The sequence below is a fragment of the Rana temporaria genome, chromosome 3, assembly GCF_905171775.1.
Source record: "Rana temporaria chromosome 3, aRanTem1.1, whole genome shotgun sequence".
Taxonomy (NCBI): Eukaryota; Metazoa; Chordata; class Amphibia; order Anura; family Ranidae; genus Rana; species Rana temporaria.
The window spans coordinates 192,675,090-192,687,560 of record NC_053491.1 but is presented as its reverse complement, the minus strand read 5'-3'; the positions used below and the strand labels follow the sequence as shown (position 1 = coordinate 192,687,560).

The 12,471-nt window shown below is 40.3% G+C and overlaps 1 protein-coding gene across 1 annotated transcript in view; it reads left to right on the top strand.

Annotated features, from left to right (window-relative positions):
* LOC120931981 (RAB3A interacting protein) overlaps window positions 1-12,471 on the top strand; it is a 73,382-nt gene that overhangs the window by 59,844 nt on the left and 1,067 nt on the right. The window contains exons 8-10 of the mRNA XM_040344017.1: window positions 2,214-2,326; window positions 8,778-8,877; window positions 8,964-9,033. Of these exons, the coding sequence (XP_040199951.1) occupies window positions 2,214-2,326; window positions 8,778-8,877; window positions 8,964-9,033 (283 nt within the window). The remainder of the gene's footprint in view (window positions 1-2,213; window positions 2,327-8,777; window positions 8,878-8,963; window positions 9,034-12,471) is intronic.

Below are 12,471 nucleotides of genomic sequence, written 5' to 3'. Positions count from 1 at the left end.
GCCCTGACTGAGCCTCCGCACCGCACAGTTCTCATGCAACAAAAAAGAAAAAAATGTTAAGGAAGTCAGTCAGTTATCGCGCAGAGCCAGAGGCCGTCTGTGTGCTCTGAGGGCCCTGTGTGCTCTATCAATCTCCACTTTCTCGTCAGGGGAAAGGCCCAGCAGTTCTTTAAAAATGCCTTGCAAGGTGGGAATGATATCACTGGCTCCTGTAGCCTCTGGCAAACCCCTTATGCGAATATTGGACCTGCGACTGCGGTTCTCATAATCATCAAGCTGCGAGATTAAAGTCTCTATGTAGTGATCCTGAGCTGCACACTTGTCCCTTAGCTGAGTTATAGTAGGCGAGGCCTCATCCACGATCTGTTCTAAAGTCTCAAGCCTGTTGCCTAGCTGGGTAGTGTCTGTTTTCAGCTGCTCAATGTCCTGTTTAAAGGCCTTTTCCACCCTAGTGGCAAAGCGATCAATTTCCTCCCTGGTAGGGGGAGACAGGATATGCTGCCTCAGGTCCCGGTCGCCCAGTATGTCAGAGGCGTCTTAGTTCAGGCCTAATGAGCCAGGGGAGTCAGGAGGGGTCGTGTCTCTTACCAAGTGTGGCGTCTGGATGGGAGACCCTCTGTGCTGCGGCGGTGATTTGGGCGCATCCTTTCCTGGTGCATCTGACCCCTTGCTTCTCCCGGTCGCCATCTTGGACATCCCGCCGCGTGGCTGCAGTCCGCAGCCAAAATAGGCGCCGATGGACACGGTACCGTGCTGTGCGGGAGTCTTGGTTCTGGAGGAGACTCTCCGGAGTTGGGACCCGTCTGGAGGCAGTGGATCCACCGGATCAATGCTATTCATGTAAAAAAAAGTGCTTTAAAAGTTCATTACCAACATTTGGACAATGAAATGTGCAAAACTTCAGAGTCTCTCCCTCTCCACTCTACTTCCCTACCACCACTTCCCTTGCTGTCAGGTAAGTAGAGTGGAGAGGGAGAGAGAGGCTAATGCCGCGTACACACGGTCGTTTTCTGCGATGTAAAAAAACAACGTTTTTAAAAACGTCAATTTAATTGATCGTGTGTGGGAGAAAACGACGTTTTTTACTTCACAGAAATTGACCGTGTGTAGCAAAAACGACGTTTCAAACGACGTTTTTACACCCGCGCATGCCCAGAAGCTAGTTATGAAGCGAGCTTCAATGGAAAAACGTGGTGAACGTAACCTCGCTTTGCTAGAGCACTGTGAAAAAACGATGGTGTGTAGGCAACATCGTTTTTGAAAAGTGTCGTTTTAAAAACGTCGTGGGTGGTCATTAAAATCTGGTGAGTTTTCCTGTGTGGCAAAGGTGGTGGTGGATTGAAATACACATTGAAAATCATTTGCACAGCTCGTGGCACGTTTTAAAGAAGTTTTGCAAATTTTATTGTCCAAATGTTGATGAATGGTCATAACTATAGTAGCACTGTGACCGTTTATTGAAGGTCTTTTGAGGATTGGCTGGACGCTTTTTTCACAGACTTTTTTGAATAAGCACGGTCTTATTTTTCACTGATACATATTAAGAAATATGCATGTTTGCTTGTGAAAGCACCACCCACAAATGGAATGCTTTAGGTGCTGGTGACCCTCTGACATGCCACATTTGGCATTTTTATTTTTTTGGGGGGGGGGGAGCGAGTACCCTGTTTTTACACGCACCCAGCTCTCACTTCCTCCCCTGGCACCAGAAGGAAGGTCCCCCCCCCCCCCCTGCAATCTTCTGGGTCACAGGTCCCAGAAGATTTTTTTTAATATATATATTGGTGGTCAGTGGTTGGAATACTGTTAATTAGGGACCATTGGAAAGTATGCCCCTTTTACATTTAGTAGTGAGAGGGCAGAATGCACCCCTTCACAGTCGGCTAAAAAGATCATTGTAGTTGCTTAACTGAAAGACGGGGAAGAGGATCCATTTGTCCTATACTATTGGTCTTGCAAGTGACATTGCTGCTGGAACTTTGTAAACTAACTTACGTTGTTGAATAAATCTGAGTGACCTCTGGAGGAGAGTCCAGAATACTGTGGTTCAGATATTCCAGTTGTATTCCGTTATCAAATGGTACATTATTTTGGAACCTATGGTGGTATGTGATGCTAATGCAGTAATTTTTGTTAAACTATGTTGTATTTTGTACTAAATAGAGATATTTAAACCACTACCAGCAAAATGTAACTGTTTATTTCATTCCTAGCTGGCTGCAGCTGTCCTAGAAGCTGTTGAAAACAACACATTGAGCATTGAACCTGCAGGGCTGCAGCCTGTAAGATTTGTGAAAGCCTCAGCTGTTGAATGTGGAGGACCAAAGTGAGTCTGAATTTTTATCTTTGTCAAATGATCAGTATTAAAACCTGAGTAAACACATATTGCAGCACCTGGAGCATTGTACAGTGAGGGGGGAAAAAGTATTTGATCCCCTGCTGATTTTGTGCATTAGTCCACTGACAAAAAATCAGCCTATAATTTTAAAGGTAGGTTTATTTTAACAGTGAGAGACAGAATAACAAAAGAAAATCCAAAAAAATGCATTTAAAAAAAAAGTTATAAATTGATTTGGATTTAAAGAGTGAAGTATTTTTTGGACCCCGTCACAAAACATGACTTGATAGTAAAGTAGTGGCAAAACCCTTGTTGACAATCGGAGGTCAGATGTGTCTTGTAGTTGGCCACCAGGTTTGCACACATCTCAGGAGGGATTTTGTACCACTCCTCTTTGCAGACCCTTTTCAAGTCATTAAGGTTTCAAGGCTGCGGTTTGGTAACTCGAGCCTTCAGCTCCCTTCACATATTTTCTATGGGTTTAAGGCCTGGAAACTGGCTATGTAACTCCAGGGCCTTTAATGTGCTTCTTCTTGAGCTACTCCTTTGTTGCCTTGGCTGTGTGTTTTGGGTCATTGTCATGTTGGAATTCCCATGACCCATGTGTTTTGGGTCATTGTCATGCTGGAATTCCCATGACCCATTTTCAATGCCCTGGCTGAGGGAAGGGGGTTCTCACCCAAGATTTGATGGTACATGGGCCCGTCCATTGTCCCCTTGATGCTGTGAAGTTGTCTTGTCCCCTTAGCAGAAAAACGCCCCCAAAGCATAATGTTTCCACCTCCATGTCTGGTGGGGATGGTGTTCTTGGTGTCTTAGGCAGCATTCCTCCTCCTCCTCCAAAAATGGCGAGTTGAGTTGATGCCAAAGAGCTTGATTTTTGGTGTCATCTGACCACAACACTTTCACTTTGTTCTCCTCTAAATCATTCAGATGTTCATTAGCAAACATCAAACGGGCCCGTACATGTACTTTCTTGAGCAGGGGGACCTTGTGGTCACTTCAGGATTTCAGTTCTTTATGGCGTAGTGTGTTAACAATTGTTTTTTTTGGTGACTCTGGTCCCAGCTGCCTTGAGATCATTCACCAGATTCTCCCGTGTAGCACTGGGCTGATTCCTCACCGTTCTCATGATATTTGATACTTCACAAGGTGAGATCTTGCATGGAGCCTCAGACCGAGGGAGATTGACTGTTTGTTTTATTTTGTGTTTCTTCCATTTGCAAAAAATCACACCAACTGTTGTCACCCTCCCACCAAGCTTGTTGATGGTCTTGTAGCCCATTCAAGCCTTGTGTAGGTCCACATTCTTGTCCCTAACATCCTTGAACAGCTGTTTGGTCTTGGCCATGGTGGAGAGATTGGAATCTGATTGATTGCTTGTGTGGACAGGTGTCTTTTTTTTTTTTTTATACCGGCAACAAGCTGAGATTCGGAGCACTTCCTTTAAGAGTGCTCCTAATTTCAGCTCTAGATCTGTATAAAAGACACCTGAGAGCCAGATATATTGCTGATTGATAGGGGATTAAATACTTATTTAACTTTTAAAAATGCAAATCAATTTATAACTTTATTGAAATGTTTTTCTGGATTTCTCATTGTTCAAATAAACCTACCATTAAAATTATAGACTGATAATTTCTTTGTCAGTGGGTAAATGTACAAAATTGGCAGGGGATCAAATAAAAAAAAAAAAATTGCATCTACAGCAAGTTTAAAATTGAGGCTTAAACTTGTCCTGTGAATTACGTTTTGCAAAAAAAATGGATTTTTACTGCTGCTACCAAATCTTTTAATATTTTTTTTGTTTGTTCTGAAATGCAACTGATGCCTAGTACACATGATCAAAAAATTGGATGAAAAATAACACTTTTTTTCTAAGCGATCGTACGATAATCTGATCATTCGTACACAGCTTTCATGAGCCGATCACGACAGTTCTTGTAAGAATAGGACAAACACAAAATTTTTATAGTACGATACCAGAACAATGATTTTTGTTTAATCGGTACAGTAGACCAAGACCACGCATGCTCAAACAAAAGAATACATTACAATACATTATATCACTTCTGAATTTGTATTCTGTCGTACGAGAATTTTCATAACTTTAGTAAACTTAATTTTCAAAATGAGACTAACATGCAAAAAAAAAAAAAAACAGACGACCTTTCGTTGATATTCCCATTGTGTGTACGAGGCATAAGTAACCATTAAAACCATTGACAGTCAGTCAAGTGTAACTTATGGGGCTTATTCCTGATGCAGGCTAACAAATTGGCATGTATTGCTGTAGTGGATGTAAATCATGCAAAATAAATGTAGCTAAAATAGTGTTAATATGTACCGTGCCTTGAAAATGTATTCACAACCCTTAAAATTTTCCACATTTTGTCATGTTACAACCAAAAACGTAAATGTATTTTATTGGGATTTTATGAAATGGATCAACACAAAGTGGCACATAATTGTGAAGTGGAAGGAAAATGATAAATGGTTTTCAATATTTTTTACAAATATCTGAAAAATGTGGCATGCGTTTGTATTCGGCCCCCCTGAGTCAACAACTGAGTACTTTTGTAGAACCACCTTTCGCTGCAATTACAGTTGCAAGTCTTTTTTTTTGGGGATGTCTCTACCAGCTTTGCACATCTAGAGAATGACATTTTTGGCCATTCCTCTTTGAAAAATAACTCAAGCTCTATCAGATTGAATGGAGAGCATCTTTGAACAGCAATTTTCAAGTCTTGCCACAAATTCTTAATTGGATTTAGGTCTGGACTTTGACTGAAAATCGGATGGTAAGACGAGCTGTCTGCAGATTTTTTGGATCGTTGGTATGGTGCATTCCACAACCGATTTTTTACTTTTTCATCAGACAAAAGATGGATGTGCAGGCTATAAATTTTTTGTCGGTGTGAACTCAATGTCTAATTTTTGGATGATCAGTAAAGAAAATGCTTGGAATCAAGAAACGACTAGGAAGAGTTTGATCTTGTAAACTTCTGTTCGTAATCTAGAATTAACATTCATGACGCAGCAATTGATGAAATGTCCAAATGCAGCGCACATGTTTTGTATGAAAATCGCGAATCACCGCTCACCAAACTTCTACGAACATGAAATTAGCAGAAGGGGCCCAATGGGTGGTGCTTGAGAAATGAACTTCCTCTTTATACTCTCATAGTACATTATTATACGTCCGTGTTTGTCGAATGACAATTTGCGGAATAGTTGGTATGCTAGACAAAATCCTGCACATGCGCTTTTGACAAAAATTTGACACTCGGTCGTACAACAATCGAACCATGTGTACCAGGCCTAACACATATGCTTTTATCTAAACCATTCCATTGTAGCTCTGGCTGTATGTTTAGGGTCATTGTCCTGCTGAAAGGTGAACCTCCACCCCAGTCTCAAGTCTTTTGCAGAGTCCAACAGGTTTTCTTCTAAGATTGCCCTGTATTTGGCTCCATCCATCTTCCCATCAACTCTGACCAGCTTCCCTGTCCCTGCTGAAGAAAAGCATGCCACTTTTCCACAAAGGCCAGATTTGTGGAGTGCAAATAGTTGTCCTGTGGACAGATTCTCCCACCTGAGCTGTGGATCTCTGCAGCTCCTCCAAGTTACCATGGACAACTTGGCTACTGATTAATGCTCTCCTTGCCCGGCCTGTCAGTTTAGGTGGACAGCCATGTCTTGGTAGGTTTGCAGTTGTGCTATACTCTTTCCATTTTAGGATGATGGATTTAACAGTGTTCCGTGAGATCTTCAAGGCTTGGGATTATTATTTTTTTCTCCACAACTTTATCCCTGACCCTTCTGGTCTGTTCCTTGGTCTTCATGATGCTGTTTGTTCACTAAGGTTCTCTAACAAACCTGTGAGGGCGTCACAGAACAGTTGTATTTATACTAAGATGAAATTACTCTACTCTATTAACTACTTAGATGACTTCTGAAGGCAATTGGTTCTACTAGATTTTAGTTGGAGGTATCGGAGTAAAGGGGACCGAATACAATTGTGCACACTACACTTTTCAGATATTTATAAAAAAAATTGAAGACCATATATTTTTTTTATTCCACTTCACAATTATGTGCCACTTTGTGTTGGTCTATCACATAAAATCCCAATAAGATTCATTTACGTTTTTGGTTGGAATATGACAAAATGTGGACAAATTTCAAGGCGTAGGAATACTTTTCCAAGGCACTTTATGTAGATGACACACTATTTATTTAATAATGTTAAGAGGCTCATAATCACGTAGGCGGCAGGTATCGTGCTCTGAGATCTGGTTAACCTCTTTACACAGTCCTAATAAACATTGTGAAAATGGTTCATGAGTTCAGAAGGTAACATAAATTATTTATTTTCCTGTGGCCCTGTCTCATAGTTTGAATGACATTCATGACTTTTGAATTCCTATCATTAGTTTAATGGTGGAAAATAGCCCTGCGACCTATGCTGTGCTCCCGCCCTGTAGTACTGACAGGTGCAAACTCTGCGCTAACCCGTGGAAAAAATAAATTGTCCTGGACTGCCGCACTCTGATAGGCAATTTATTGGAACAAAATGAACAAAGGATAAAATCCAAAGCTGTATGACATCCAAAAATTCATGCAACACTGCAATCAATGGTAGAAGGTGGACATGGGGACAAAAAAGCCAACATGTTTCACATCATGGATAGATGCTTAGTCATAGCTAGTTTAATGGTCACACCTTATTTAAAGAGATAACTCTACCTGCATAGGAACAGTGAAGAAACAAACACATATCGAGGAAGAGAAAATTATCCGAAGATTGCTGAAACCAGTTAAAATTCAGAAAAGAAGCTTTAAATCTGAAAAAACAATGGTGTAAGCATATCGGGAATTGATTTAGCTGCACTGTTAAAGCAACCTCGTCAGGACTTTCAATATCTGTGTCCCAGTTAGATTGAAATATTGTAGGTTAATCATCTTTAACCTAACACTTTCCCTTATGTATGTGTCTGTATGACTGGTAGAGACATTAGACTATAAGATCCTTTAGAATAGAACTGAAAACCTCAGACATCTGTCTAGTGTCTTAATTGATTTGTGTCTATACAAAGACTTGAGCTAATCTCTTGGATGGATGGAAAATGGATTAAAAGTGACATTAAAGCTTCAGCTTTTTTATAAAAAAAAAAAAAAAAAAAGTAAATGGTGTATTTTACTTGCCTGGTCTGTGCAGTGGTTTTTCACAGAGCGGTGTGCAGTACCGCATTTGGCCAGATGTGCGGGGCCGCAAGTGACACCTGGAGCCGTTCGGAAATGCTTTGTTTCCGAGTGCAGCCGAAAGGTCTCGTTGTATTCCCGAGTCTCTCCACCCCCCCCACCTCTGGCCATGTGCATGCCATGGAACGAATTATCTTAGTTTACATTGACTTCTATGGGGAAACTCGCTTTGATATGCGAGTGCTTTGGATTGCAAGCATTCTCCTGGAACGGATTATGCTCGTAATCCGAAGGTTCCACTGTACAAAATATTGTTTTTTCAAAATTTGTCGTGTTTTTTTTACATTTTTTTGCACTATAAAAAAAAAAACGCACAGGTGATCAAATGCCACCGAAAGAATGCTCTATTTGGGGGGGGTACAACATCACACGACCGCGCAATTGTCAATTAAAGCCACGCAGTGCAGTATCACAAAAAATGACCTGGTCAGTGAGCAGCCACATCTTCCGGGGTTGAAGTGGTTAAAGTGTTACTAAACCCAGGACCCTGCATTCACAATATCTGGTCTCACACAGAACATGGAAATGCAATAGTTTTAGTAAATCGAAAAAGGCTTAATACCTTTTCTCATCAGCAGTTGAAGTCTTGTGACTTCTATCAGTGTCTGTTTAAAGCTTGTAGGAGGAGTTTTAATTCCCCGCTGATTGTCCTATGAGGCTGCAGGACCATTGACTCTGTCTGGACAGTGCTGATCACATGTACTCTTCCCCCCAAAAAAATTACACAGAAAAAATTACACACCAAACTGAGCATGCACTGCTTGCCCCCAAGGCTCTGTTCTATCAGGATATGGTTTGGAGACAGTGAGAGAAGGGGAGGATCAGAGAAGACAGGATCAAACAGCCTTTTTACACAATGCAGAGGATTTGACCCCTTGGGTTCCACAGTAAGTATAACACACACACTTTGCTGCATAAACAGACTGATTTTTACTGTTGTGGGTTAAGTAACACTTTAATGCATAGAATGCATTAAGGTAATAAACTGTAAGGCTATAGAACCACTTTATTACTGATTTTGGATTGTTGGTTGTTTAGTTTGGGCCACAAGGAATGGCTTTGGTTTAGATTGACCTATATGGGCCATCTGTCTTCACATGATTTCGTTTTACTGTGTGTGCTCCTTTACTCGCAATAGTTGATGCATATTGTTTTTTGTATTTACTTAACCTAGGAAATGTGCTTTGAGTGGTCAAACCAAGAATTGTAAGCACAGGATTAAGCTTGGAGACTCCAGCAATTATTACTATATTTCTCCATGTTGTAGATATAGGGTGAGTAAAGTCCAAGATTTGGTTCTCTTTGGTTATACATGCATGGTTTTAATGCACTTCATTAATTTTAACTTTAATTATTTTAGATTACCTCTGTATGTAATTTCTTCACATATATTCGGTACATTCATCAAGGACTGGTAAAGCAGCAGGATGGTGAGTGAGAAATTCATTTTAATCAATTTTAGTAATTGTAAACATGCCACGTGTTAGGCTGTAATTTTGGTCTACCTTGAAAATAATTGCGTAACATGATATGAACATTTGCAATACTTGGCAAATGTATCAAATCATTTTTTTTTGCTTACTTAAAAGAATGTTTACAGCGCAACAAACAATTTATGGAAATTACCTTTACCAAAAGAAAAAAGAATATCGGGGAAATGCCCTTATTTAGCAGGTTTGCAAATGAATGCCCCACCTCCTGAATGTTTAAGGACTTGTTCACACCACATCAGATGAGCTGCATTGATCTGCTCAGAATGCTATGTTGAGGTGGGTAGAGGTGAAAAAAAAAATGTTAAAGGAGAAGTATAGCCAAAGCTTTTTTTGGCCCTACTCCTTCTATGGATCACAGGAGTGCAGTTTGTTCTGCACTCCTGGGACTAGTTTTTATCCAACAGCGGGCCAATGCTGTTGGCCAATGTCACTCAGCCAGGCCAGGCCAATCCCGAATTTACAGTCTGGAACCACCCAGAAGCCTGGACTGGCAGCTGGCTCAGCCACTCAGCGAGCTCCTGGGTGACTGATCCAGCAGTTTTCCTGCCCCTCCACAGTCAACACTCCAGTGAGCACTGGAGGGGCACAGCAGCGAGCCACTGACTACCAGTCGCAGCTCTAAAGTGGAGGGAAGAACTGAGTGATCAGTGGTGTTTAATCGCTCAGTTCTCAGTGTAGTGGCAGGGGACAGATGCAGCATCAAATCGATGCTGTATGTATGTGTATATAATTATTTTTATTGGAAAACCCAAGCTTCTCTCAAGATTTCATTGTGTTGTAACAATACAAGCACTGCCCCTGCACAACAGAAACCAAGCCTGCACCTGTTCTAGTGTGCAGGCTTGTGTAAAGGAGCCCTAAAACATTTGCAAATGCTGGTAGTCATTTGGCTACATTTGCAAGGAAGAATTACCTAAAGTCTCCCTGCCAGTACTTTGTCCTCCAGTGCAGTACTGTGCTTCTTTACATACCACATAAGAATGTTAAGAAGAATACATTTCTCTTTTTGGAGCAGGTTATTTTGCATACATTTCCCAGGGAGAATTATCTCAAGCAGTTATGTGAATTTACTAGAGATAAATGGCCTCAAGTGCAGCACCAGATGTGAGCAATAGGCCACACATATTTACTATCTGTCATATGCCAAGTATAGCATTATCTAGTGAGTGCAGGGTGTAATTGTGAAGCTATGGATTAGTTGGGTGCCTAGAAGTTGCCTGTGTAGCTGTAAAAAAAAAAAAAAAAAAAAAAAGGCAATTACAGATGATAGAAATTGGTGAATGTGTCCTGATCTTGACACAATATGAAAATGTTTTGCCTATTCGTGCAGCAATAGTGGGGTGAATGATTTATCTGTTTTTAGGGTGCTGACTGTTGGCTATAATGCTTGTTTTCAAATATTTGTTGACGTGTAGCGTGGAATCATTCTGGTTAGTGTAGAGTTTTTTTTTTTAAATCTCCACAAGGCTATTCCGATCCATATAATGGATATCGCTTATCTGAAGCATGAGGTTTCAAGATGAATATTGTGTCAGAAGGCCAATGTGTGTTTCATCAAGTGTTTACACCACCTTGCTAATCCCTCACAATATATACAGGGATTTTTAGTCATTTGTTTGCAGTACTTTACGTTTTTTTTTTTTAGCAACTACCCAATACATAGTAGATGTCGGTAAATACTAGTCGAAAAACCTATTGGTTCTGCTCTCCAAAGATGACCACTGTGTAGTGTAAAAGAGCTATAAAAACAAACCTACAAAAAAGTACAGCCTGTAGGGTGTCATTTGATCCATATCTCCACCCTCATGCTTACAGGGCAGAAGATGGTCAGTAACATTAAAGCGTTTGTTACCCTAACAAAAAAGGTCCCTTTTTAACCACCAACCGACCAGTTCACACAGATATACTACGGCAGGTTGGCTCTCCTTCGCGACCCGATGTACCTGTACGTTGGTCCGTGCAAGGAGGATAGCGGGCGGGATGTCCGCCGATGACCTGCTATTGCGGTAAGAAGAGTCAGAATGGGTAACTGCCTATGTAAACAAGGAGATTCCCCGTTCTGCCAGATGACATGACAGATATCTACTGTTCCCAGTGATTGGGAACAGTGATCTGTCATGTTCCAGTAAGCCCATCCCCCATACAGTTAGAAGACACCTAGGGAACACACACTTAACCCCTTGATGGCCCCCTGGTGTTGACCCCTTCCCTGCCAGTGTAATTTTTACATTGATCAGTGCATTTTATAGAACAGATCAATGTAATGTAATGTAATTTTACCAAAAATATGTAGAAGAATGTATGTCGGCCTAAACTGATAAATTGTGTATGTGTGTGTGTATATATATATATATATATATATATATATATATATATATATATATATATATATATATATATATATATATATATATATATATATTTTACCGGCGTATAACACGCACCCTAACTTTATGAGGGAAGTTTCAGGAAAAAAACTTTCCACAGGCCCCTGTGTATAACACGCAGGTACAGTTTACCCTCTATTTTCAGGGTAAAAAAGTGAGTGTTATACGCCAATAAATACAGTGTGTGTGTATAATATATATATATATATATAATATAGTGTGTAATATAACATTTATTTTTATTTTATTTTTTGGACATGTATTATAGCAGAAAGTAAAAAATAAAGACATTGCATGTCTCTTCTGCTATAGATGGCCTACCTGTTCATAAGATTTTTAAACTTTACTTCAGCTTTAACTTGAACCATTTGTTACTGATGCCATTTCTCAGACCTTGCACAGTGCTAGGTATACAAATCGGATTAATACCACAAAATGCTCACTTCATGTCCATTGAATGTTTCCGCTTAATTTTACAGAAGCCATCACCTTAGTTAGGCTAACTACTATTGTTTCCTTGAGTTTGGAGATATTAATTTTGTTTTTGTTTTTTCCCCTCCAAATCCTAAGTTCATCAGCATGCTATGAGGAATGTGGGTTCTCCTTGTATTTTAGAGACAATGGGGTTGATTTACTAGGGAAATCCACTCTGCACTACAAGTGCACTCAAAAGTGCAGTTGCTGTTACGGGTGCAACGGATAAAAAAACTCACGGATCGGATCGATCCTCGGATCATGAGTCACAGGTCGGATCATTTTCAGGTCAGCAAAAAAAAAAGTCCCTTTTCATCGGTCCAAATTTTTTTTATATATATATATATATATACACTCACACACACACACATACTTTATCGTCATTGTCAGAACTGGGGGAAAATAACATGCAGTAGTAGTAAATAATCTTGCTGTAAAAACAGCAAGATTGTACTTTTTAACAAGTCCTGTCCAAACAGCCTCTTTAATCCACCCTTGTGAATTGCTACTGTGC